Consider the following 27141-nt stretch of genomic DNA (forward strand, 5'->3'; position numbering starts at 1 on the left):
GAAATACAAGAAATAACTATCGACATCTCTCTATTCTTTGCATTAATGTATCTCTCTAGTATTTCAAAACAATAATATCAGTCCCTATAGGCTAGAATGTTGTTGTTTATAATCAGATAATGCTAGTGAAAACTAAATGTCATAGTGTCCCTCATAACGCTATTGTACCGGTATATCATCCAATTCATTGACCAGATGGATATAAGAAGATTCCTTCCATTTCAGCCCATCATACAATATTTATCATTCAATAATTAAGATGTACTTGAAATGTGTTTTTTTATTATTGTTATTCATGTTTTCTTTTCCATTGAATGGTATATTAGACACTGAACTAGTTCATCTTTATCTCAGTGATAGTGTCCAAATGAGCATAAAATATCACTGGTATGTAAAAACTACACAGACAACAAGATAGATGTAAATGTTGATCAAAATCTTATTCCCTTCTGCTCATAATAAAACAAGTAAACAACTCAAAAGTTGACACTGTCAGGTCCATTCTCCATCCATTGTGTGCGGTCCCTTTAAGAATTAGGATTTAGGAGTGACGCGGATATGAAAGCTAGTTTATCCGTCTTTCCTTTACAAGCAGGAAAATTATTTCTCTCTCTTTATTTGAGAAAAGTTCATATTTGTGTTGTCAAATTTCACTATGACCCTGAAATTCTGTCTCTTGTGTTATACTGAATGCAAGCAAAACTACAGAGCAAAATCACACTCTTTCTGATTGAACCACTCCCCTTAGGGCTAAGCCCCCCCTTTCTTTGAATCCTAGAAACGCTCCTGCATTTCACTCTCACATCAGAACAGTTACAGTGAGACTGAACTACATTGTTCTGAAACACTTTGACCAACTGCCATTGGTTTGTATCGACATGGATATCTCACAGCTGTCAGGTAAGAGCAGTTTGATGACACTAATGTGAACTTTAAAGCCTTTTTTGGCTCTAATTGTACAGTTATAAAAACAACTTTTCAATGTATTTAAACTGCAGTCTATATTACAGTAAGCAGCGTTGGGGGTTGTTCTTTAAAACATGTTTAAAAGATAAATGGACGGATGGATAGACAGGTGGATGGATAGACGGATAGATACATGGAAGGATGGATGGATGAATACAGTAGATAGCTACATGGATGGATGAATGAATATATAGCTACATGGATGGATGGATGGATAGATAGTTACATGGATGGATGGATGGATGAATAGATAGCTACATGGATGGATGGATGAATGAATATATAGCTACATGGATGGATGGATGGATAGATAGTTACATGGATGGATGGATGGATGGATGGATGAATATATAGCTACATGGATGGATGGATGAATAGATAGCTACATGAATGGATGGATGGATATATGAATATATAGCTACTAGGGGTGTAACGGTGTAACTGGGAAGAGACCCCGGGGAAGACCCAGAACACGCTGGAGAGATTATATCTCCCAGCTGGCCTGGGAACGCCTCGGGATCCCCCAGAATGAGCTGGAACATGTTGCCGGTGAGAGGGAGGTCTGGGTCGGCCTGCTTGACCTGCTGCCACCGCGACCCGACCCCGGATAAGCGGTGGAAAATGGATGGATGGATGGATGGGTGTAACGGTTCACAAAATTCTCGGTTCGGTTCAATACGATATTGTGGTGCCACGGTTTGGTACGTTTCGGTACGTTTTCAATCCAGCAAAAAAGCAGAAATGCCAAATCCTCGCTGGTGAGACTCTCAAGGGGCGTGTCTGATTTGGGCTTTTGTTTTCTTTTACAAAACAGGAATTATAGTCTGGAGAAATGAACTGGTGAAGGAGTAGTGTCACGGGGCTCAATAGCATTAAGCATGTTCGTACAGCCTGGTTTATCACTCCAGAGTAGGGATATACCTTTAGCCCTGTTTGAGTCAGGAGGGAACAGCTACCTAAACGCTGCGGGGAGAGTTTGTAACGAATATTACATGACTATTCACGTACACTGGGCGTGATGGTGCCGGTGTAAACAGGAAGTAAATTGGTTGCTTAATTTAAAAAAATACGACAGAGTAACAAAGTAGTCTTTAATAATGAAAGGTCGTGTTTGATACTTAAGATCTTCTTTAAAATCTTCCTCTATGAACTCAAACAGACACAGTTCCTGGAAAGTTTTAGAAGTTTTATTTTTCAGACTTAGTTACAACGCTGCAGGTCTTTCTCTATCTCTCTCACCTCGTATTTACATTAAAATCAACACTTACACACAAAGGTTTACTAGATTATGGGCCCACTTGTTCCCTTGGTGTCGGTGTTGTCTGTTCTCATTCGTAGCTCTGCTGAAGGCTGAAGTCTCTGTCCTACTGGAGAGCAATCCATGTTTTGTTCCTTTATAGTTTGTGTGTTAACTTGTAGTACATAGTTGTACAGAACAAAATAAACAATAACAAGAAAAGGAAAGTCGCTAGCCGTGACTTCAGAGCGGACGTCTGAAGTCCGCTCCGGACTCAGCCCTACGGAGCGTAGGTCTGATACCTCCGCTGGACACGCCGCTCACTAATCGCTCCAATAACAGCTGCTTCCTCCACAGAAATGCAGACTTTAACTGAACAACAGCTGCTAGTACAGACAACACGGTCAACAACGCCTCTAATCAGTTGTTCATATGGAATTAACCTGGTAGTCGATCGGTAATCAAGACTGTTGTTGTTTGTGAACATCCGGGAATGGTCACGTGATAGGAGCGTGGCGAATCAGGGAAGGACAGCACGTTACGTCGGGTGGGTTTCCATGTTTGAGTGCAGTGGCTCCACCAATTTCAGCTATATTTTATTTTTCAAAAGCAATTTAGTATTATTCAAATGTATTGTTCGGTTCGTAATGCGTACCGAACCGTGAGCCCCGTACCGAACGGTTCGATACGAATATGTGCATCGTTATACCCCTAATAGCTACATGGATGGATGGATATATGAATATATAGCTACATGAATGGATGGATGAATATATAGCTACATGGATTAATGGATGGATGAATATATAGCTACATGGATGGATGGATGGATGAATATATAGCTACATGGATGGATGGATGGATGAATATATAGCTACATGGATGGATGGATGAATAGATAGCTACTTGGATGGATGAATAGATAGCTACTTGGATGGATGAATAGATAGCTACATGGATGGATGAATAGATAGCTACATGGATGGATGGATGCATAGATAAATGGATCGACAGACGGAAGTTAATAAAAAAAGCAGAACAACAAAAAAGCATGCTGGCTTTAATACTGCAAAACGCGACGGGATGCAGAACATTTCTGGTATTTTCGGCATACTGCATTTGACATACAATCTACGTATTAGGACATACTAAATATTTTTCTGGCATACTAAATAGTATGGTAGTATGGCTACTGGAACACAAAAACGATGTTGCCTAAAACACAACCAGTTTGTCACCAAAACCTTATTGGGTAGTTTTAAAGCATTTTTGTTTTGTTTTCTTTCAATTTACAACGTTAACCACGTGTTTCAAACTACAACCGTAAACTGAGAAAATATGTCTCCCTTGAAACGTAATTGAGAATGCAGTGTAGTTGTATGGGAACATAATAGGTTGCTCAAAGAAGACAGAGACTCAAGTCAGTTTATCCGTATAGCATTCAAAAGCAACAGGAGTATGATGATCATAAGTGTACCTGGTACCAGAACACCTTAGGCCGGAGATGTATGATCGACTTTGTAATCGTATCATCTGTTCTGAAGAGAGGAGTAGAGCTGTCAACTGATCACCACCTGGTGGTGAGTTGGATCAGATGGCGGAGGAGCCAGCTGGAAAGACCTGGCAAGCCCAAACGTGAAGTGAGGGTGAACTGGGAACGTCTGGCGGAGGACCCTGTCCGGGAGGTCTTTAACTCCCACCTCCGGAAGAATTTCTCACACATCCCGAGGGAGGTTGGGGACATGGAATCAGAGTGGTTCAAAGCCTCTATTGTGGACACGGCTGTTAGGAGTTGTGGTCAGAGGGTCATCGGTGCCTGTCGTGGCGGCAACCTGAGAACCCGGTGGTGGAAGCCGTCAAACTGAAGAAGGAAGCCTTTCGGGCCTGGTTGGCTCAGGGGTCTCCTGAAGCAGCTGAGAGGTACCGGCAGGCCAGAAGGGCTGCAGCTGCGGTGGTCGCGGATGCTAAAACTTGGGCATGGGAGGAGTTCGGGGAGGCCATGCAGACGGACCTTCGGCTGGCCTCAAGGAGGTTCTGGCAAACCATCCGATGGCTCAGGAAGGGAAAGCAGGGCCTACCCAGGCTGTTCTCAGGGGGGGGGGGGGACATTGCCGGGCGGTGGAAAGAGCACTTTGAAACAGTGGACCAGCTTTTTACCCTCGCAAGACTACTGGAGGGGTCCTGGGAGTTTGCCCAACCAGTCTACATGTGCTTTGTGGACTTGGAGAAGGCTTTCGACCGGGTCCCTCGGGGGTTCTTGTGGGGGGGGGGGGGGGGGGCTGCGGGAGTATGGGTTGCCAGACCCGTTACAATGGGCCATCCGGTCTCTGTACGACTGCTGTAGGAGCTGTGTCAGACACGTTCCCGATGGGTGTTGGCCTCCGTCAGGGCTGCCCTTTGTCACTGGTCCTGTTTGTGACTTTCATGGACAGGATATCTAGGCGCAGCCGGGGGGTGGAGAACGTCAGGTTCGGGATCGCCTCTCTGCTGTTTGCAGATGATGTGGTCCTGTTGGCCTCCTCGGATCGTGACCTCCAGCACTCACTGGGGTGGTTTGCAGCCGAGTATGAAGCAGCGGGGATGAGAGTTAGCACCTCCAAATCTGAGGCCATGGTGCCTTGCCGGAAACCGGTGGATTGCTCCCTCCAGGTGGGGACGGAGTGCCTACCGCAAGCGAAGGAGTTCAAGTATCTCGGGGTCTTGTTCACGAGTGAGAGTAAGATGAAGCGGGAGATCGACAGGCGGATCGGTGCGTCTGCAGCAGTAAAGCAGGCACTGCACCGGACCGTCTTGGTGAAGAGGGAGCTGAGCCGGAAGGTGAAGCTCTCAATTTACCGGTCGGTCTACGTTCCGACCCTCACCTATGGTCACGAACTCTGGGTCGTGACCGAAAGGACAAGGTCACGGCTACAAGCGGCCGAAATGAATATCCTCCGAAGGGTGGTTGGGCTCAGCCTTAGAGATAGGGTAAGGAGCTCGGACATCAAGAGGGAACTTGGAGTCAGCTCGGGTTCGGGCATCTCATCAGGATGCCTCCTGGGCGCCTCCCACTGGAGGTTTTCCGGACACGCCCATCTGGTAGGAGACCCCGGGGAAGACCCAGAACACGCTGGAGGGATTACATCTCCCAGCTGGCTTGGGAACGCCTCAGGAATCCCCAGAATGAGCTAGAAAATGTTGTGGGGGAGAGGTAAGTCTGGGTCAGCCTGCTTGGCCTGCTGCCACCGCGACTTGACCCCGGGTAAGTGGAAGAAAATGGATGGATGGATGGAGGAGTATGATCTGCCTCAATACATATACAGATCAGATATGAAAGTTCCCACAGACTTCAGCAGCTCATTTGCTGACACGGTTGTCTGCTTTGTGCTTTCAGACAGAATCATTGGCAAGACAGCTGAGAGGGACAAAGAGCAGGACTCAGCAGCAGTAAAAGACAGAGGACAGACACCTGCTGACTTCAGCCGCATCTACAGCAAAGGTGAGAGCTTGGGTTGTCCAGAGTCACGCCAGGTTTGGTCCTGCTGCGAGTCAGGACTTGGGGGCTTCCGTCATGTTCTTTGGCTGGGTGAAGGGTGTAAGTTCATCTTAACCGAACCAATCCAGCTGCGAATTGATTCTGGACATTCCTGTCTTCAAGCAATTCTGTTATTTTGGATCAAATCAGAGGATCACTAAACTAAATGCTCCTTCAGTGACACTGAAAATCCACATTCAAATAAATAAATCTGTCAATAGGTGATCAACCTGTAGTTTCCACATAGTATGAAGTTGAAGATGTGAAACGATTCCCTACACAATTTTTAACCCATTCATTTTTAATAAATTGCATCCAGCTAACATGTTGTGATTTACCAGATACATTTATTAAACGTTTTAAATTAATTGTTTCCTCATATTTATATAAAATAAAATCTGGGTGGTATTACATTGCTTATAAAACAAATAGGAAATTAGTATTATATGATTTCTAGGAGAAAGTGTGAAAACACCACAGTGAATTTATTGGAATCCAAATGGTAAAAATCTGCTTTAGTTTTGTCTGTGTCAGCAGTATGTGTAAGTAAAATGTATTATGTCCTGCCAGGGCAGCTTTGTATAGTGTCTGATGGCTAAATAGACCCTTTTACAGCCAACGTCATTGAAAAATAAAACGGTTGTTGCTTGTTGGGTTGGCGGAATCGTTATTCCAACAGTGGACTTAAACTCTAAATAATTGCGACAGGATCACAACCATTTCAGAACAACAGGTGTTACGGTTCAACATGTGACCGTCTTAACTGGTGTCTTTTAGCCGAATGCGTCCGCAGTTGCTCATTGTAACTTACATAAATGGTTGCCGTAGATATAAAAAAGCCATAGAAATAGAAGCAGAACGGACAAAGTTTTTTTCCTGTGGTCATTTGACTTGTACAAAAGAAAAAGGCGATTGTTGTTAATCGGTATGGGGACCGCCCGTAAAGTGGGAAGCCGGGAATAGAGCAGATGAATCGCTGGCTATGATGGTTGGCTAGTTTGCTAGGTAGCTTGTCCTTCTCCAGAGCGGCGTGGAGTGAGGCCCAGCTCACGGTTTGCTTCATTTTCTGCAACCAGTGTAGCATTAAAGCATAATGGAATTAGCAAGCTAGCTATGCTACAATGCTACGCTGGTAACTCGTGGCAATGTTAATGAGCACTCCTACGCTGTGACAAGAAAGTGAGTGGGATGAATCATTGCGTTGTTGAATTTAAGCTATGTGCTCTGGCACTCTACACTTCTTAAATTACTTCTCCACTGCTCATTTTAGTAGTAACTGTAAAACCTCACCTGAGTGACTCCGCGACTTGCCATAAGTCTGTATAGTTATACTGAAGTTAGCCTGCTACATCAGCCGCAATGGCAACGGTACACATGAAGATGGCTGCTGCTCTGACCATCCTGCTATGTTGATTTGAATGGGAATGTCCGTTGTACTTCCTTTTATTGCTATGCAATAAACACAGATCAGTATATGTATTTAAAATTTATTGAAGGCCTTCACTAGGACACCTACGAGCAACCACGGACGCATACGGCTGAGAGTTGCCAGTTAAAACGATCACTCGTAAAACTGAAACACAGGCACATGCTTGTGTCTGTGGCGCCCATTTTAAAACTAAATAAACTTAAAACTCAATAAAATGCCATTAGCTTTCCTGTACATGACCACAGGTAAAGTAATTGGAAGCATCTAATGACTTGTATGTCGTAATTTTCTGCTGGTGTAACGTTACACACTAGGTTTCTCCACCAAATACTTGTATATATATCTGGCCACCAAATACTGCGCCACTTGCTAATGCATTCTACCCACTAATCACACCTCACTTATAGCACACAGATCTGGAAAATCTATTTGTTTAGGTTGCATTCGCCATGTTTGGTGGTTAATCGCCTTACATAGCTTGACATAACATATTGCATTGGCAAACTGTGTGCACAGTTTGCCAATGCACGCAGTAACACAGTGTACGCACGTCATCATTCAACCACCTGTGTCTAGAAATGTATTCAAATATATGCCATTTCTCCTTAATAAGACAACTGTCAGTTGAAAGAGATATTCAGAACATGTCTGTTTGTGTGTGTGTGTGTGTGTGTGTGTGTGTGTGTGTGTGTGTGTGTGTGTGTGTGTGCCCAGACCTGCTCCCAGCTCCAGGTGGTGAGGAGATGACCAGAGGGTTTCTGCAGGAGCTGGTTAACATCCTGTTAGGTTATATCAGCAAGTCAAGTCAGCGGAGCTCCAAGGTACTCAACTGTTTCTATCAGTGAACAGCATAGTGAAGCATTGTTATGTTTGAATCCTGTACAGTATCTCAGCACTCTGCTCAGTGACTCTCAAACCATTCCAGTCCATCTGCAGGGCAGGGAATAATACGCAAATAAATAATAAAGCATACAAATGAAGGGATATTTTCATTATGAGACAAAGTACTTCCAAACGTGATACACACATGTATATTCCATCAGTGCTATGTCCAAGATCACAAAGATTGCAAGGAGTATGAGTTTTTATTAACTCTCCACCAAAAGAGAGAACAGATTTAGATTTCGAGATCCAATGCATTTTCACGGTCAGAGAATTTCACAGGATCTTATGAGATGGTTATTTGAAATCAGCAGAAGCTCTGCTAGGACAGAGCAGAAAGCATTCAAATATATATCAAGGATATAGAAACGATGCTTACAGATGTGCCGATATGTACAGTATATAAAAGTTGTGTTACTTTGCCAGCATCGTCATGGAGATTGTATAGGCTATTCTGAGCTTACTTAAACGACTAAAGAAATTCTTCTCATCTTGCTCTTATACTCCCCAATTCTGCGATTGCATCAGTTTAGGTAGCAATGTGTGCTCCATTTCGCAGGCCCAATTTTACCATGTTGTCCTGCAAAAGCCAAACTTAAAGCCAATCAATACTTGATGATGATCAAAAGATAGTCATCCAGCTCAGATCTTCGAACTGGAAAAGCTTTCAAGTGTGCTGTGTTGTACTTGACACATGGCATCAACGTTGTGTGATCTGCTATCATTGCCAAACGGCTTTGGGCATGTGTGCAGTATCGTTGTTTTCCCACATAGGCGGAACTTGACATTACGAGCATGAGGCTATCCCCATATAGCAGTCTCTGGAGCAAGCACTTTACTATCCTGCCACTGACCTTAAATTGTTAAACAATGATAATGACGTTTTTTTTTAAGGTCATGCATTAAAGGTGCAATATAGGTACAAATCGATACTCTAAGCATTGATATAGCAGCAAACAACTATTATCAACGTAAATATACCGTGGAGTGGAGAATGAAGTCACTCTCCCTGTGTGTGTGTTGTAACACTGTTAGCTCTGCCACCACTGTTGCCATTGTTTGCACTGTTAGCGCTGTTAGCAACATTAGCTATGCCGGTGCCATGTTGAGAGCCACTGAGAAGCAATTGGAATGCTCCTAATCTCGTATAGTAACTTTAATCGAGAATAATATACATTTCTAAATGAATTAGTACAACTAAAACCACACTTTTTTCTGATGCCAGCGGAAGTAGTGGGCTCTTGTATTTTGGATACAGTCCAGAAGAGCTATAAACATTTTGAAGAGGTTCCACTGGATGTATATTGTATGTATGTGTACATTATTAAATATGAGTCACAGGAAAAGACATGATGGAATAATACTGTGTTTTAGGTCCTGGACTTCCACCATCCTCACCAGCTAAAGGAGGAGTGCTTCACTCTGGACCTGCCCGACCAACCAGAAACTCTGGAGCAGATACTAGTGGACTGTAAAGACACACTTAAGTATGGTGTCCGTACAGGTGTGTGTGTGTTGATCATTATTCACAGTTCATTGCTCTATCCAGAGCCATTGATGTAGGGGTGAAAATGAATGAAATGCATTTCATTTGCATCCCATTTAAGTGCTTTACATGTAGATAAGACATGCCCATAGACGGTAGATAAGAAGTGGACACAGTCACAATGGTTTCTGGTTTCATGAACTGAAAGCACACTGTGTTGTTCGTCTTATGACTTAGAGTCATAAGACGAACAACACTGGCAACTCCCAGACTGGACAAGGCCGTGGTAGCAACCTGTCAATCAGTATGGCAATGGATATTTTCTTGGTGTTTTTCATTTAAATTCATAATAGATAAAAGCCTGGGAGAACAGGAAAGTTGTAAGTCTGCTTATGAAATGTGGGCACAGTTGTGATGGACCTCAAGTCATCAGGCAGCTTGTTCCAGAGAGCAGGAACACGGTAACTGAACTGCACCCTCACCGAACATGGATCTAATACTGGGTACAGCTAGAAGATGACCTGGGCCTGATGACCTTAGATGTCTATTCAATGTATGAGCAGTGAGCAAGTCAGAAATGTACTGAGGAGCCAAACCACAAAGTGTGTTATGGACTATTATCAGGATTTTGAAGGTGATTCTTTATTGTTCCCTGAGCCAATGAAGGGATTTTTAGTCACACAGTAATATGTAAAAAAGTTTGTGTACGTGTAAGGCCTGCATTTTCAATGAGCTGGAGCCTGACTATTTGGATACATTTTGATTGAGACTATAAACTTATGTTTACAATGTTTGCTGAGGTAATAAATCAAGTTAGAAGTAGGGTCATTTTCTCATGAACTTCTATACAATCAGGCTTCTTTTTGCAACTAGAGCAGTCCCCTCCCCCCGATAGCCATTCGAAATAATGCAGGTTTAAGGCACTTCAGCATTGCTGCTTGGAGGTTGCCGCCCGGACATGACTGCAAAAAATATTTTTTTTCCTACTTAACAACAGCATGACGCAGAGCTAAAGCAGCAGTATGCTCACCTTATACAGCATTAACCACACCCCACAGCATTTTTCACACAAACGCAAACTACATCACATTCAATCCAGAAAATGATTCAGAACTTTTTAAACAGCACAACTAACACCAGACAGTAATATTTATGGCAGTCTCATTTCATCTCTTCCATGTAAAGCCAAAGAAAATAACAACTCGTAGAAAGATTCAGGTTCTGTCCTGTGTTTTTCCAGGCCATCCCCGCTTCTTGAACCAACTGTCTTCAGGTCTGGATGTGGTTGGTGTAGCAGGCGAGTGGTTAACCTCTACAGCCAACACTAACATGTAAGATCTCTTCATCAGTGGTGGAAAGTATTCAATATTTTTTACTTTTGAAGAACTTGTTCTGAACATAGAAATAGAATAGAAGTAGAACGGACATTGAACTGTTACCTGTGGTCATTTGACAAGTAAAAAAGAAAATGGCAATTGTTGTTAGTTGTTATGATGACAACACACGTCAGTGAAGGACGTAAAGTGTGGTCGCAGCTCGCCGGTTAGAGAAAGCAGCTCCAAGACGGATGGCTGGTTAGTTAGCTTGTCCTTCTCCAGAGTAACGGGGAGTGAGGCAGAGGAACCGTTAGACTGTCCGCTAGTTAGCTAACAAGCTGTTAATTCCACCATGCTTTAATGCTACACAGAAAGCAATGGGCCATCCTACGCTGTGACACAAGTGTGTGAATGAATCAATAAGCTGTTAAATTGTACTCCTTTACTCTGGCTCTCTACACTTCATAAACTTACTGCTCCACTTCTTTTATTTGTTGCTGTCCTGCCGTTAGTTGGTTTAGTTATACGGATTATTAGCCCGCTACAACTGTCGCAATGGCACACATAAAAGTGGCCGCCCCCTGACCATTATGCTGTGTTGAGAAGGGCTGGTTTTAACCACAGACTATATCAAATGTTAATGCAGTCTCTGTGACGTCACCCATTGATTTCTTAAGAGCTTTTGAGAAGCCCAGAGTAACCCCCTGCTATTGTTTGTGGAGCCAACCTTAAATAGCCATTTGTGGAACTGCAGTTTTTGACACTTGAGCGTTGGCTTCATTTTTCAGCACCAGAGGTTGCTGCTTGGTTTAAAACTGGATGCACCTCAGCCATGGTGCACTCTTTATACTACCTAATTATACACGGAGGTATACTCTTGAAAGTGTTGACTACACAAAGTAATCCTCGACTGTCGAACATTTTTAAAGAAGTGCCTTTACCAATACAACTTAATATCTCTAAAATGAAGAAATCTAAACATGATATGTCTGCAAGAAGTATAATGTGAATACTTTTTCATTACAATATAATACAATAAAAATAATTCTTTTACCAGGTTTACGTATGAAGTGTCCCCTGTTTTTGTCCTCATGGAGGAGTTTCTGCTGAGGAAGATGCAAAGCATTGTGGGATGGTCTGACGATGTGGGAGATGGAATCTTCTGTCCAGGTAATACATGCAAGGAAGGTACGACAGAAATGGATGGATGGCGTTTAAAGAGACACTGAACATCTCTAGATACAAAAGGTCGAGGCGCCTTTATTTCTCAAAAATGCAGGTAAAGTTCAATCCAAGCAACAGTTTAAATATTATTATTCTCAGTGTGTGAACGGAGGAAGTTACAAATGATTGTACAGCATCAACATACAGTTCATAGTGTATACTTTTTAGTATTAGGATAGGGTATGGAGCTGAGACAAACCAACAAACAAATGAACAGATGCACAGCACACTTGTCCATAAACAGTGCATTCTGTTTGGGCGACTGTTGCTCAGTGGTAGAGCAGGGTCGTCCTTCAATCAGAGCATTTCCGGCTCCGCTACTCCATGTCGATGTGTGTTTGGGCAAGACACTTAACCCCATATTGCTCCTGCAGGCAGGCTGCGGTGTATGAATGGGTATTAATGTTAGTTAGAGTCCTGATGTGCATGTGACACCTTGCATAGTGTATGAATGTGTGTGAATGGGTGAATGATGACATGTAGCATTGAAGCGCTTTAAGTGGTCAGACGACTAGAAAATCGCTATACAAGTACAAGTCCATTAACCATTTACCATTTCCTGAAGGAGGCACGATATCCAACCTGTACAGCATCCTGGTGGCCAGATATCACTTCTACCCGGAGGTGAAGACCAGGGGGATGGGAGTCCTGCCTCAGCTGGCCCTCTTCACTTCAGAACAAGTAATCACATTTCACAAGCTAATACACTTTGTGGGGTTTAAGGGGTGTGCGGATTGAAGAGTGATCAAATGCAACCTCCCAATAACCTTCTATTGAAGGTCATTAAGCAATGAAATATGAACGAAGTTTGAGTACAGAGTTGTTCCCATACTGATATCAGAACCAGCTTCTGATACATGCTGGCCACATTCTTAAAATTAATCTTTAATTTGTGGCACTGGATGTACAGACTTCAATCCTAACTTCTGGTTATGATCTACTGTGTCGAGTAACCCAATTACACGTCTTTGGCCAGCTAAAAGGTCCAACTGAAAGTACAGGGATAAAATATTGTGAAAAGGTGAAATTTAGTATATTCGGTTTTATATGCAAAATATTTATTGTGATGGAAGGTGGATAGAAAGGTAACCATGGTGTATATGTGTACCAGAATACTTTAGCTCAGGAGATCCAAAGTCCAGTCAATATTAATAAAAGGATGTCGATGTCACTTGCTTGCGTTCCCTAATGCTGATACGGTTTCGCTCTAGTTTAGTTCAGATTCAGCTAAAAATGCTGCCCTGCATGTGTTGAGTAGAGCAAAGTACAGCAGAATTGTGGAAAATATTAAGGGTGGGACTCCAGAATTGGATTGAGAACTCTTGTTCTCACCATAACCCTAACTAGACGAACAACCCCTCAAAACTTTCGACCAGCCTAGCTACCTGACCTATTTAGGGTGGCTCGCTCTTTCTAATGGCTCTAACCGTCCCTGTACAGCTGTCTTCTCTCCTCGTAACACTATCAGGTAAGCCATTTCTTACACACTCCAAACACAATTATACACAACTAATATAATCAACTAGAAGATTTACCACAATATCATGTATTTTTCGCCATGAGTCAGCGAGCTACGCACGCCGCTTCGATATACCAACACAAAGCTACAAGCTAACACGGACCACCAATACAACGCAGAGCGAGAACATTCGACACAGATTCCAAAGATATCTTCAGAATTCTCTCCGTGAAACCATTACAAAGATATCAGCCAACAAGCACCACAACACCAAGCCGCTTCACCGCAGAAAAAATCATAACTGCCCCTTACTTTGAGATGAATCATGAAGAGAAAGGAATAATATTCCGGTTCCCGGCTAAAAACACTGTTGCTACGTATATATAACAACTGGAACAGCTGGTTCCAAAATGACAATTTTGCTTGACCTCGCCTGACCTCTCTGTACTAAAACCTCTCTAACTTTGTTCTGCTTCAATTTATCAAAGTCAAAATTTGCATAGAGACTGTTGACATGTTGTGCTATGATTAGGGATAGGTTTTAGGCTAAAATAATATCTAAATAATAATATCTATATATAAATAATATCAATAAAAGTGCTTTCTTTTCAGGCGAACCTGAAACTTTTCAATTTGAGCTGTGTGCCATCTTCATTTACTCTTAACCAGTAACATATGCACTGATATTTACACATCTGAATAAATCTCACAAGTGTTACCTTTATTATAACATCAAAATTATTCAAATAGACCTTGTAGTTACAGAAAAACACTCTTTTTAGTCTGGGTATGCAATTTTCGAGTAGAGGCCTAAAAATAGGCTGGGAGTTTAAAAGGAATGTAATTCACAAAATGAGCCCATTAGAGAAGTTCAGACATCATGGACCACCAGTCATGATTGTTTTTCTGGTGTTTTAATGTGAGTCGTCAGCTAACTGGTACAAAACTGATACTGCTATGCTCATCTAGCTCACTGTTATGTTTACCACAGACAGAGCAAGCTAAATAACAATGGCTATATCGGCAAAAAAAGATTTCCATATAAGTTAGCAATAGCTATTGCTAGTTTTCTAGCTGAAAGAGTGGTGCAGGGAAGATTTATTTTTGTAGGTCAACCCTGGAAATTAGCATTGCACTGCCACAATACGCCCTTGGGTTTTTCCATTGGATTTTGGATTATTGCTGAAAATAAGATCAGGAGCAAAGTATAATTCTTACACTTTTTTTTAGCAAGGTAATCTTAACAAATGAACACCACTTTCATGATTTTTGAAGCGCGAATGCAATTATCCGAAGTTAAAAGCTAACAAGGCTGTGAAGGCAAGGCAAGTTTATTTGTATAGCACATTTCAACAACAAGGCAATTCAAAGTGCTTCACATAAAACCATTAAAAGCATCAAAACACAATGCAAAAAAGGAGATTTACAAACAATTAAGAAAAATTAAAAACAGTCATTAAAACACTAAAAAGCAATGTAAGAAATAAAATACAGCAGTAAAATGCAGAAATGCAGGAAATTGATTAATATCCTTGAATGTGGTTCAATTAAAGGCAGCAGCAAACAATCTTGATTTAAAGGAGCTGAGGGTCTCAGCAGACCTGCCGCTTTCTGGGACTTTGTTCCAGATATGTGGAGCAGGACAACTGAACTCTGGTTCTGACTCTGGAAACAGGAAGTAGACCGGTCCCAGGAGTGAAGGAGTACTTTTCTGCAGGATAACGTTTTGAAGTCTCATTTGGCCACTTGTTAGAAACCTGCCCTTTTCAAGACACTTAAAAGCTTCAAAATTCTCAAGAGGGGTATCTACTGATATATTTTATTTTATAGCACAAAACAATAACATCTCTTTGGCCTATATTAACCACATATACTTATTTCAAAAAGCATTTACCTCGAGACAAGGGGAAGTGAAGTGCAAAAATGTGGACTATTTTCCAGGTTATAGGACTCATTTCTGCACCACTTTATTAATTAATAAATAATCATATTCTGCTAGCATATTTATTGTTTGCCAGCTACTTGTTTTCTCACCTGAGGTAGGTAAACATTCCGCTGCACAGCAGCAGTGACACGTAAACAGCTAGCTATGCTAAGGATAGTTAGCAAAAGATATCATGTGGATGAAACATGATTTCCATATAAACGGACATTTAGGCCGCTCTTATCATTAGCTGTCAATGACATGAGGTTGCTTTTTCCCCTGTGTTTACCCAGCCAAGCCTCCTTTTCCATGAGAAATGGCTGCAAAGCAAAGGCGATATACTCATATCATATACCTCATCAGACTGCATCCTTTTTTAAAGAAAAGTTGTAATCCATAACATTCTGAATTAAACACAGTTTTTTCTGGAGCCGAAGATGGAAGTAGCTAACGAGTGAGCCATCTCGCTTCCTTCTTATCTCAGTTAATTAAGAGTTGCAAATGTGAAGTACCGATCATGCAAGGAGAGCACTGCAACCAACTCAAATTAGGGATACAATAGTGGATCTACCCACTTACTATCAAAAAGAATACCACTCGCGGGTTTCTCCAGGTAGGCCTACAAGTGGTAGTACAAGACATGACACGCCGTGGCTAGCTGGTTAGCATGCTCATTTTAGTAGATATCTATGCAACACAATACATAACATCAACACTGTAGGCTTTTCATCTGTTGATAATCTTAGTTCATTTTTTTTAAATGTTTTAAATTTAAATTCTGGCCACATCCTACACACACACGCACGCACACACACACACACACACACACACACACACACACACACACACACACACACACACACACACACACACACACACACACACACACACACACACACACACACACACACACACACACACACACACACACACCTTTAGTACTTATGTGATGCATTTATACGGATGGTTTCAGGAAAAACATTTCATAAGACATGTCATTGAGTTGGGCCCACAGATAGCTCGTAGCACCGAGCACACCAAGCTATTATCTCCAAACAAAAGACAGCATTTCACTCTTGACATGTGCACCTGGGAATGTCATTTTAGAACCAAACAATGCAGCCACTGCGGTCAGCTAAATGAAAAGTCTACCTGTTTGCAGTTGCTTTGAATTGAGACAAATGAAGATGAATGGTTGGATTTTCACTCATTTCAGAGTCACTACTCAGTAAAGAAATCTGCAGCGGTGCTGGGGATGGGCAGTGAGAATGTGTTTATGGTGAAATGTGATGAAAGGTGGGTAAGTTCAAAGTACACAAACTGGTTTCTAGTAGTCAATGTGATGCACGGCAATGGAAATGTTTGCTCACCTGTTGGAGCTTTGTATGTATCTATGTGTGCGTCTTTGGGGTAAATCTGTCCATGCAGTGGGCTAGTTAACATACTGTAGCTTATATACATGTTTACAGCATAGTTAACACGTAGTATAGGCTTAAATTTAAAATATATTGTACTACTTTTCTGTATAAACATAGAGAATTCTTCCCATCTATCGTGCATAGAGAATGCCATTTTAAAGTATTTTAGAGTGCAAGGCAGGCTGGTCTCAGGGATTTGTGTCTGTTTCATATACACTATGCATTAATAATTGCTGTTTATATAACTCTGGTCTACTTTTGGTCTTTTAAGTGGGAAAATGATTCCTGCTGAACTTGAGTCTTCCATTGTTACCGCGGAAGAAAAGGTATGAACGTAAGGCAACGAAATGTCAGAAACAATATTCCTGTATGCATAGTTTTTATGAGTACTAAGAAGTTATCTAAGATTTCTGATTCATCATCAAAACCTCATCCCTGAATTGAATTGAGATGTGTTAATATGATACAGTCACAGTTGATGCTGGAACATCAACACATACATACTGTTTGATGAGACCAGCCTCAGTTCTCTCTCTCCAGGGTTTGGTTCCATTCTATGTGAATGCGACAGCGGGCACAACGGTGTATGGAGCCTTTGATCCTCTCAAGGCCATAGCTGACATCTGCCATAGACACACACTGTGGATGCACGTTGATGTAAGGCGCCCCATCTATCTCTCTCTCGCTCGCATGCTCGCGCACACACACACACACACACACACACACACACACACACACACACACACACACACACACACACTTTATCATTATGCATTATCCCCTTAAGTTAAACAAATCTCTGCAATTTGTGGAGGACCAACACAGAGCCCAAACTAAAATACATTTTACCTTTAAAAGGAATCACAGACAGAAGAATAAAGGAGGAGTTTTCTTTAAAAGACAGAAATAAAAATAGACTGGAAAAGTGAACTCAGTAGAGTGCCTCCACCAGTTGTGTCTCCATCACCCCTAAACAAAGAAGAGTTGAATCTCACTCAATAGTCCCTCCCGCCTCCCTTACAGTCAAGATGGAAGCAAAACAAAAACAAAAAACAGGGATCTATTAATATTGTGTTTTTGCTAACTTTAGTGGATCATAACATATCCGGTGTGTAATTAATCCACAGATTTTCTATGGATGTCAGTTTTTGAGCCACAACAAAGGCCAACATGTGGCCTGCAAGAGATTAGGTTGCCAGAAATGCCTTTTGCTACTAAACTCAACTAAAAGTCCATCACAATTGTACGGAGTAGAGTTTGCTGATACCTATGTTCAGTCATGGTAGGTGCAATCCTTGAACTGATAGGCTGTCTGTCTGGCCAGCGGATATCCAGTGCAGACTTCTTCTTCCTTTCTCAGATCAATTGTTTACACTCCGATTTGCAACTTGAGATGTATGGGGTCAGATCAGTCTCAATATCAATGAATGCACACAGAAAAAAATCACAAATGTAATTTGTGATTCACATATGAATGACTTTCACCAACAAAAAAATATTTTCAATGCACACAAAAATAGTCATTATATATAAATGTAAACAAAATCCTCATATGAAAAAAATAAGATTCACAAATATGCTCTCACAAATATTTCTTGTTTTAAATACATGTAGTAGAAATCCACAAATATGTATTTAAAAGGATTTAAAATTTTCAAAAACGTATTTGAATGTTATTAGATTTCTATATATACTGTTGAACCTGCATTTACAAATTGTGTGAACTTCACTGCAGTTGTGTGTTTTTTTTTTGAGACTCTGCTGACGTTGTTCAATTCACAAATTTTTGTCAATATGGAATTATCTGTTGCCAATTAGATGATTCCTCCATTCTTAACCAATCATATGAGCATGCCCCCACAAGGGTATACTCTTATGTTATGCACAGGGTGGGAACCTGGTAGGAACTTGGAAACGGGTGGAAAGGAATTTGCTGGAAATGACTCAGACAGCAGGACGAGACTTGACAGTACCCCACCCTCTAGGGACGGCATCTGACGTCTTAGGTTGGTCGGGATGTCGGCGATGAAAGTCCTGGAGAAGAGAAGGGTCCATGATGTACACTGGACCTCCGTCTATGATCTGGGGGGGAAGGAGGAAGAGACCAGAGGACTCCCCTTGACCAGTTTATCACGGGCCAATTGGAAGATGGGATGGACACTCAACGACCTGGGGCATCTCAACCAAACCGTCACTGGACTGATGACCTTAGAGATGGGTAATGGGCCGACAAACCCCTACCACACAGGAGTAGGGCAGGATGCTGGGGGGAGAACTGGGGACAGAGTTAGGATCATACATTTCAGCTTCTTAGAGCTGTGGTGGTATGACAGGGATAAACTGAAACGTTTAAAGTGGCTTGTCTGACGTTCAGCTGCTTGGCCGACCGGATGTATTCCAGGTGCTTGTGGTCAGTCCAATCTAGGAATGGTTGCTCTGCTCCCTCCAGCCAGTGCTGCCACTCTTCCAATGCAACGTTGACAGCCAGCAGCTCCCTGTGGCCACATCGTGTTTCATTTCTGGGATAGGAAGGCACAAGGTAACAACCTTATTGTTGGACAGGGACCACTGGGAGAGAACAGCCCTGATGCCCACATTCGAAGCGTCCACAATGAATTGCTGTAGAGTATCCAATCCATAAAACTCTAGTCCTTCCCGGAATCCAGCAGAGCTGGGTGAGAGAATGTCTGTGAAGGAGTGATGAGTTGGATGGGAATGAGGGGACGAGAGGAGTAATCGGAAGATCATAGTACGGCTGACTCACTCTCCTTCTCACTGGCGAGCGTTGTCTTTTACTGGGCATGTAGACAGGAAGTGACCCAACTGGGACCAGTAGATGCACCTACCCTCCCGCAGGCTTAGCTGTCGCTCCTCCAGAGTAAGCCTGGCTCTTCCAAGCTGCATTGGTTCCTCCGGTTCAGTAGGAGGCGAGGATCATCAAACCAGTGTCTCTCACACACACACACAGACACACACATACCTGCGTGTCCTTACACAGCCAGAAAGTATAATAAATCTGAATGTTTATGAGTAATCTATTTTTGATTTTTACTCCGTCCCTCCAGGCAGCGTGGGGGGGAAGCCTGCTGATGTCAGACAGGCACAAGATAAAACTAGCGGGCATTGAAAGGTAACTGCATCCACTAACAACCCAACCACTTCACCAAGCATGCCTTTGTTTTCTCTCAGTGAGTTGTACAGTGGTGGTTGTACAGAAATCCTGTGACTTTAGCTTGAATAATAACGCAAAGCATGACGACAACTAACACTATAGGCAAACAAATGGGGCCATTGTTGTTGCAAAGCCATTTGCGAATGTGTGTAAAGGGTTGTATAACTGTATCTCAATCCGTTTGTGAGTAATCAGATTTCTAAATGTGTACTTGTTTTCCAGAGCCTGGTCTATAACATGGAATCCTCACAAGATGATGGGCGTCCCACTGCAGTGCTCTGTCATACTAGTCAGGAAGAGAGTAAGACATTATCCTCTCGTCTTCATTTCAAGTGTGCATCACAAAAAGATACCTTTGGATGTTATTCACTGAATGTTTTTAGCCATGCTAGCATGGCTGCAAGCTTCAGAGATGACAATTTCCGTCTGTGTCTCGGCTGGGCCATTACTTGAACTCTCAATAACTATTAGATGGATTGCCATGAAACTTTATACAGACTTCCCAAACAACACGTTCTGACTCTCAACTCGTCAAAAAGACACCTTGATCAGTGGCCCTATGCTCCAAACTATGACGCTCAACATGCTACTCTTATGTCAATTTTATATGTGTCAATTTCTGCTTGTTACATGCATACACTGTCTTTTTAGAATAAACTTCCGTGTTCTCAGGAAACAATCTGGTAAGGTTCACGCAGTAAAATGACTTGGTTAAGTTTAGGAAAAGGTCGTGGTTTAAGTTAAAACTAAATCCTATCCTACGTATATATACCTATAACCATCTGTGAAAGGTTCCACCCAATACCCTCTCTGGAGGTTCAATCTATAACCTTTCCACTTTCTAAGAGTGCCAACAAGAACCCTTATATATTCCAAGGGTTTCATCTACAACCCACCCATTGGGTTCTACCGAATACCCTTTTATATTCCAAGTGCTTAATCTAGAACCCTATAGGGCCGGGGCGAATTTGGTGCAGCACAACCCACATCGTGGTTCAAAATCACAGTTTTTGTGGGTGGGTGGGTTTGTTCTGGCCCTCGAGGCATGGTGCTGTTGACAGATAATAAAACTGACAGTTAAAATCAGATCTCCAGTTCTCACTGAAGAATGGAAAACCTGTGTGAACCTGTGTCTTCCCAACCATTTTCTCATCCGGACATGTTTAGCCTTTTGCTTTCGTTTTTTTTAAACTGCAAAGCATCACTACAGCAAGTTGTAGCACAGCGTCAGTCTCCGTTTTGTTTACATCAGCTTCCCCATGAGATCACGTGAGGTGGTGTATTGCTCCCTCTGGCACGATAATTGTGTGATGCGCCATTATTTTCAAATCTTTTAGCGTGTGCATTTTTGAGATTAGAGAGAAGAGCATCTGTGAAGATTCTTCTTATGTGTGTGATGATGCAACCCAATTTTCAAAATGAATTTAACTCCTGTAGTCTGAGCCCGGCTTAAAGGTTGTCCATGTTTGATCTCCAGCTGTATCTTGTATGACTGTCTAATGCCTCTCTCCTCCCCAGGGTCTCCTACAGGAGTGTAATGATTTCGGGGCTGAGTACCTTTTCCAGACAGACAAAAACTACGATGTGAGCTATGATACTGGGGATAAGAGCATCCAGTGTGGCCGACATGTTGATGTCTTTAAGCTGTGGCTCATGTGGAAGGCAAAGGTATTCATGTAGCGCATCAGTGTAAGCCCAGTGTGAGGTTAACATTCTTTTGTCTTCACTTGCTGTGCTTCCAACCAGACTGAATCTGATCTTCTGTTAATGTTGGAGACTTTCCTTCAAAGGGTTCTTCACTAAATCCTTTCATGTTCTGTCTTTATCTGCCTTCACACAAACTCATTTACAGACCGAATAGGTGTCTCTCTGATGTCATGATGTAACAAACCTATTTGGGATTTTGATGGCTAGCTGCATTTCTCCATCCTGGTTCAGTTCTATGTAATGTGGAAAAGGGCTTAAGCAGGTTGAATTGTTATCAGAAGGGATAAAGATTCAAATGACGCTGAGGTTGGTTTCAGTGATGGCCAAATTAATCAGCTCTTCTTATTTTCTTTAATATGTGTATTTTCACCACCACAGTCCAGGCTGACATCTCCTGGCAGGTGCAGAGTCCACGCCAGAGAAACAGTTGTTCTTTGCCTTTTTGTTGGGCATCTACCTCAGGTTTACATGCGAAACAATTGACTTGAAGCCTAGATTAATGTTTCAAGTCACGTTATGCCTGTGAGATGGAGCTGAGACGTGTGCCAGCACAGAGCCGGTTAGTTATGAGACATATTTGTTGTGTGAGACATGCAAGTGAAAAACATGTCTGATACGCTTGCGGTCTAGTCGGGGGGTTACTAGCCAGTAGCCAGTTTACAAACTAAAATTAAAACAATAAACAGCTAAATCATCGTCAGACGGTAGTCGGTGGGTTCCAGGATTACATTTTCACCAATGCGTTTCGCCTCTTTTGCTCCCCACACATTCAACGCATTCAACCAAAGCCTCAGACTACAGACCAGAACGCTTCTGATGCCAAAATCTTGACCCATTCCCTTTCGATTATACATGTAGATGCAGAATCTGTTATTATTACCTCAGTAAACATGAGTTTATGGTCTCACTTGCTAGTTCAAGTTTTGAGCAAGCATGATGCTCATTTATAAAATGATGTAAAATAGAACAGAAAGCGGGGTATGTTTTAGGGAGTGGCTACCTTGTGATTGACAGGTCACTACCACGGTGTTGTCTGTGTTTTAGTCATAAAACTTTCACAGTGTGTTTTCAATTAATGAAAGTTAACCGTAACATTGTGGTCGCCTAAAAATGTCTTATTCAGCGTTCGGTTGTACTTAGCTCCACCCTGTTGTGTCACTTCTGGTTCCCAAAACTCCAAGACGGCGGTGGCCAGAAACCAAAATGGTGACAACCACAAGGCTTCAAAGCGATAGTCCACATACCAATGGACGACGTCCATTTCTTGTAGTCTATGATTGGTACTCAATTGCACCTTGATAACAGATATTAATCGGATGTAGGCTACCCTCTCATTGTTAGAGAAGTTAACAGATAAGTAAACATCCTCTTCTTTTGAAGGGTTAGCATTGCAGCAGAAATGATTACCCACAGAGAAATTTTCAAGGTGAAGTGCACTCCTTAGAGGGACAGGCAGGTGAGGGGATTAATGTGCCCCTGCAGAAAACCTGTGTGAGCATAAAGACTCAACACAAGTGAACAAGACTTTCTTAAAAATCACAAGTTCACAGCTCATACGAATGTTGATCAGATGAGCGAGAGGAAATGCCCCCCTTTGTAAGACTTTGTGATAAGATAAGACTGTTTAACTCTCTGTCTCTGTCACTCACTCTCTCAGGGCTCCGAGGGCTTTGGATCTCAGGTGAACAAATGCTTAGAGAATGCTGAGTATCTGTATGATCAGCTGCAGAGGAGGACAGACTTTGAACTGGTCTTGAAAAATAAAGTAAGGCTGGTAGTCACGGGGTAATTTACCTTTACCTTTTGTGTGACATGTTCAAATTTGTATTTCTTTTATCTCAAAAGACATCTAGACATTGGATTTCAAACCTGGATACATTTGATGTCTAGGCTGTTTTAAACAGCATTTCATCATTGTAATTCTCTTAAAGGAGCAATGTGTGAGATCTGGCCAGATCTGTCTTTTAATAGCACATGTACCCAGGGAGGCGATAGTGAGTCACTGTAGGTTCCAGTCCGTCCTCAGTCTAACATGAGAGGACGAAGAAGTAGAGCTGCCCTGAGGGCTTCACAATCACTTTGAAGGTACAGGGTCTGTGTACTTTTGATAGTTTGTTTATTAGATTTAATCCAAAGTGTCAGAAACAAGAAAACATCAGTTTTTTTGTTGCGCCCTCTGTGCTGCCAGAAGACTACTTTGCAGGGAGGACAGCTCCTAGAGACAGACCTTTAGTTAGCAGATAGCAGTTAGCTAGAAATCAGCCAGCACAAACCCCAGCGCAGGAGATCTGATCCCCGGGGACTGCTTGATCAGCACACTTTCTGTCGCTGCCCCTGGCCACAGCCCGCTGTTACCCTCGGCACTTGGGTTTGTGCAGGCTGAATTTGAGTTGCTAACTGAAGGTCGGTCTCATGGAACAACTGCCTGCTCTCCTCCCGGCAAAGTAGTCTCATGGCGGTGGGGAGGACGAAACTAAAATATGAGTAGTTTTCTCGTTTCTGACACTTTGGATTTAATCCAAAACGTGCAGAGACCGTACAGCCTCCAGTTAGTGCCAGGGTAAACACACAGATAGCTAACACAAACCATAGACCGATGCCACACCTGAAGATTAGAAGATTTTAGCGTTTCAGCAGTTTGGTCAAATTTTACGTATTGTTGCACCTCCCAAGTTTACAGATGGCTTTTTTTATTTGCATTAAGTTATAACGGTAAATATATATTACATGGCCGAATTAGTAGAGGTAAAATCCTGCCCCCTGTTTGTTTGGAGTATGTGGCTTGGCACTACACATTGCATCTTTAAAATAACAGTTCTATGTATCATAGACGTCTAAAAACTTTCACTTTTCAACCTGATTTAGCGTTGTTGGAAACTACTGTAGATGTCTAAGACAGCCAAACACTTGAACTAACCATGTACAGAATATTACTCGGCACTATTGTTATGTAGCAATAGTTCTTAGTTCAGTGTTTCCTTATCCATTTAAATCCCCAATCAATTCTTACTGAGCATATTTGTCCTCCGCCTCTCACACAGCCGGAGCACAGCAACGTGTGTTTCTGGTACATACCTCCAAGTCTGAGAGGCCTGCCACCTGGACCTGACAGGGACGCAATACTCCATCAGGTTAGTACAGAACATCACTGGTTCCTCTGGACTCCTTCAGTAACGGTCAGGAAAATGGGTGAAAAGAATTTGAAGGAGACTGACCGAGCAGAGAAAAGAGGTTCTTACTCTTCATGTCTCTGCAGGTGGCTCCTCGGATCAAAGGCAGGATGATGGAGAAGGGCTCTGTCATGATTGGCTATCAGCCTTTGGGAGACAAAGTCAATTTCTTCAGAGGTGTGTTCTCCAATCCCGCCACCCAGCAAGAGGATGTTGACTTCCTGCTGGACGAGATCGCCCGGATGGGCGATGACCTATGACATCTGATATGATTACTTGGTCGTCATTTTGAAGGAAGTTAGTTAATTCGATAAAACCATTGGGTTGCTGTGCCATTAGTCTACATTGTATCCAGCCTGGTTGCACAGGCTGTTGAATTACTCTACAGCCTCTGCTTAACATTGCAACTTTTGATCATTTTACAGCTTTGCTGTCCTACAACATGAAGCTTAACCATTATCCCTCACCCTTCTCCAATATTAAAAATAATTTTCGCTTGGGCAGTTGTTTCCCGCTGTGAGGTTTTAAGGGTCACCTCAATCAGTCAAATATGTCTGAAAATATCTTTACATCTCGACAGCAATCAATAAATGAAATGTTCTGGCAAAAAAAGAAAAAATCCTGTCGGACTGTAATAAGCTTGTCCAATCATTTTCAATTTCGTCTGATCGCACTATGTCTGTGCATTCAATGGTGACACCGGAATCTTCCACAATCTGCTAGTTTGAAAGCTGTGTCATCACCAAAGGTGTAAACATTTCCAAGGTTGCTGTGACTGATGTTGCACTCTCTGATCATTTCTGTGTTTTCTTTGAGAGTGCAATCTCCTTGCACACAAATGTCCAAACTGAGGTTGTGACAAAGCGTTACATCTCTGAAAACACCAGTGAACTATTTATTCAGAAGCTCTCCTCCACACCAGCCCTCTCTTGCATCTCAGTCAATGAGCTTGTAGATGGCTTCAATTCTAAAGTTAAAAATGTTATTGATGCCATTGCACCCACTAAAGTGAAGGTTGTCTCGGGTAAGCAAAGATCTCCTTGGAGAAATGCTTCACTGGTCAAAATAGAGAAACAAGAGTGTCGGAAAGCTGAGCGCAGGTGGCGAAAAACTAATCTCCAGGTTCACTGTGACATCTATAAAGAGAGACTTCGCAATTATAATTTGGAATTTAGAAATACAAGGCAGTCCTTCTTCTCTGACATCATAACCAAAAACAATAACAATACACGCCCCTTATTTGCTACCGTCGACAGGCTAACAAACCCTCCAGTGTCGGTAGCTGCTGAGCTCCAATCCACCTGGGCATGCAATCAATTTGCCTCCTTTTTTACTGACAAACTTCAGAAAATTAGACAAGCAGTCAGTGCCTCCACACCAACCACAGGATATGTGTTGACCCCTTCTCTGAATAACATCCATTCAAATGTCATGACACAATTTCATTCAATCGACCGTAGAAGCCTAGAATACATGATACAACATCTGAAGTCATCCTCCTGCTGCTTGGATATTCACCAACACACTTTTTCAAAAATATTTCAAACTGCATGACCACTGATCTTTTAAAAATAGTAAACACATCCCTTCTCTCAGGTGTCTTCCCACAAGCCCTAAAAACTGCAGTTATTAAACCGCTCCTAAAGAAGGCTAGTTTAGACTCCGCAACAATGAACAATTATAGGCCAATATCAAACCTCCCATTTTAAAGTAAAATAATTGAAAAAGCTGAACAACTTCTTGGCCGTAAATAACTGTTTTGATGTCTTCCAGTCAGGCTTTCGACAGCACCACAGTACTGAAACTGCTCTTGTTAAGGTTTTCAACGACATCCACTTAAACACAGACAATGGCAGAAGTTCAGTCTTAGTATTACTGGATCTCAGTGCTGCATTCGACACGGTCGACATACTACTAGAAACCATGACATACTCCTAGAAAGACTAAAAATGTGGGTGGGACTCTCTGGCACAGCACTCAACTGGTTTGAATCCTACTTGAAGGACCCAGAATACTTTGTGTCTGTAGCTAATTACACATCAGAGCTGAATAAAATGGCATGTGGTGTTCCCCAAGGTTCAATACTGGGGCCTCTTCTGTTCAACATCTACATGCTTCCACTAGCTCAGATTATGGAAAACAACTAAGTGTGTTATCATAATTATGCAGACGACACACAAATCTACATAACTATGTCACCTGGGGACTATAATCCCATAAAAGGGCTGGGTAACTGC

The 27141-nt window shown here is 42.2% G+C and overlaps 1 protein-coding gene across 1 annotated transcript; it reads left to right on the top strand.

Annotated features, from left to right (window-relative positions):
• The first annotated feature begins 878 nt into the window (after nt 1-878).
• gad3 (glutamate decarboxylase 3) lies at nt 879-25164 on the top strand. Its single transcript, XM_076078010.1, has 16 exons — nt 879-900; nt 5577-5681; nt 7861-7967; nt 9403-9532; nt 10755-10845; nt 11888-12000; nt 12620-12735; nt 16654-16733; nt 17127-17181; nt 17396-17512; nt 19921-19985; nt 20250-20328; nt 21546-21695; nt 23392-23499; nt 24776-24865; nt 24991-25164. The coding sequence occupies exons 1-16, from the start codon at nt 879-881 to the stop codon at nt 25162-25164; spliced, it is 1602 nt and encodes a 533-aa protein (XP_075934125.1).
• Nucleotides 25165-27141: the final 1977 nt, after the last annotated feature.

The sequence above is a fragment of the Anarhichas minor genome, unplaced genomic scaffold (assembly GCF_050575085.1).
Source record: "Anarhichas minor isolate MPS153535 unplaced genomic scaffold, ASM5057508v1 ptg000006l, whole genome shotgun sequence".
Taxonomy (NCBI): Eukaryota; Metazoa; Chordata; class Actinopteri; order Perciformes; family Anarhichadidae; genus Anarhichas; species Anarhichas minor.

Excerpts from the sequence above, each read along its gene's own strand:
- gad3 (XM_076078010.1), top strand. The coding sequence starts at position 879 with ATGGATATCTCACAGCTGTCAG. Across the intron at positions 20,329-21,545 it reads TCATACTAGTCAGGAAGAGA|GGTCTCCTACAGGAGTGTAA; the intron begins GTAAGACATTAT and ends TCTCCTCCCCAG. Across the intron at positions 23,500-24,775 it reads AACTGGTCTTGAAAAATAAA|CCGGAGCACAGCAACGTGTG; the intron begins GTAAGGCTGGTA and ends CCTCTCACACAG.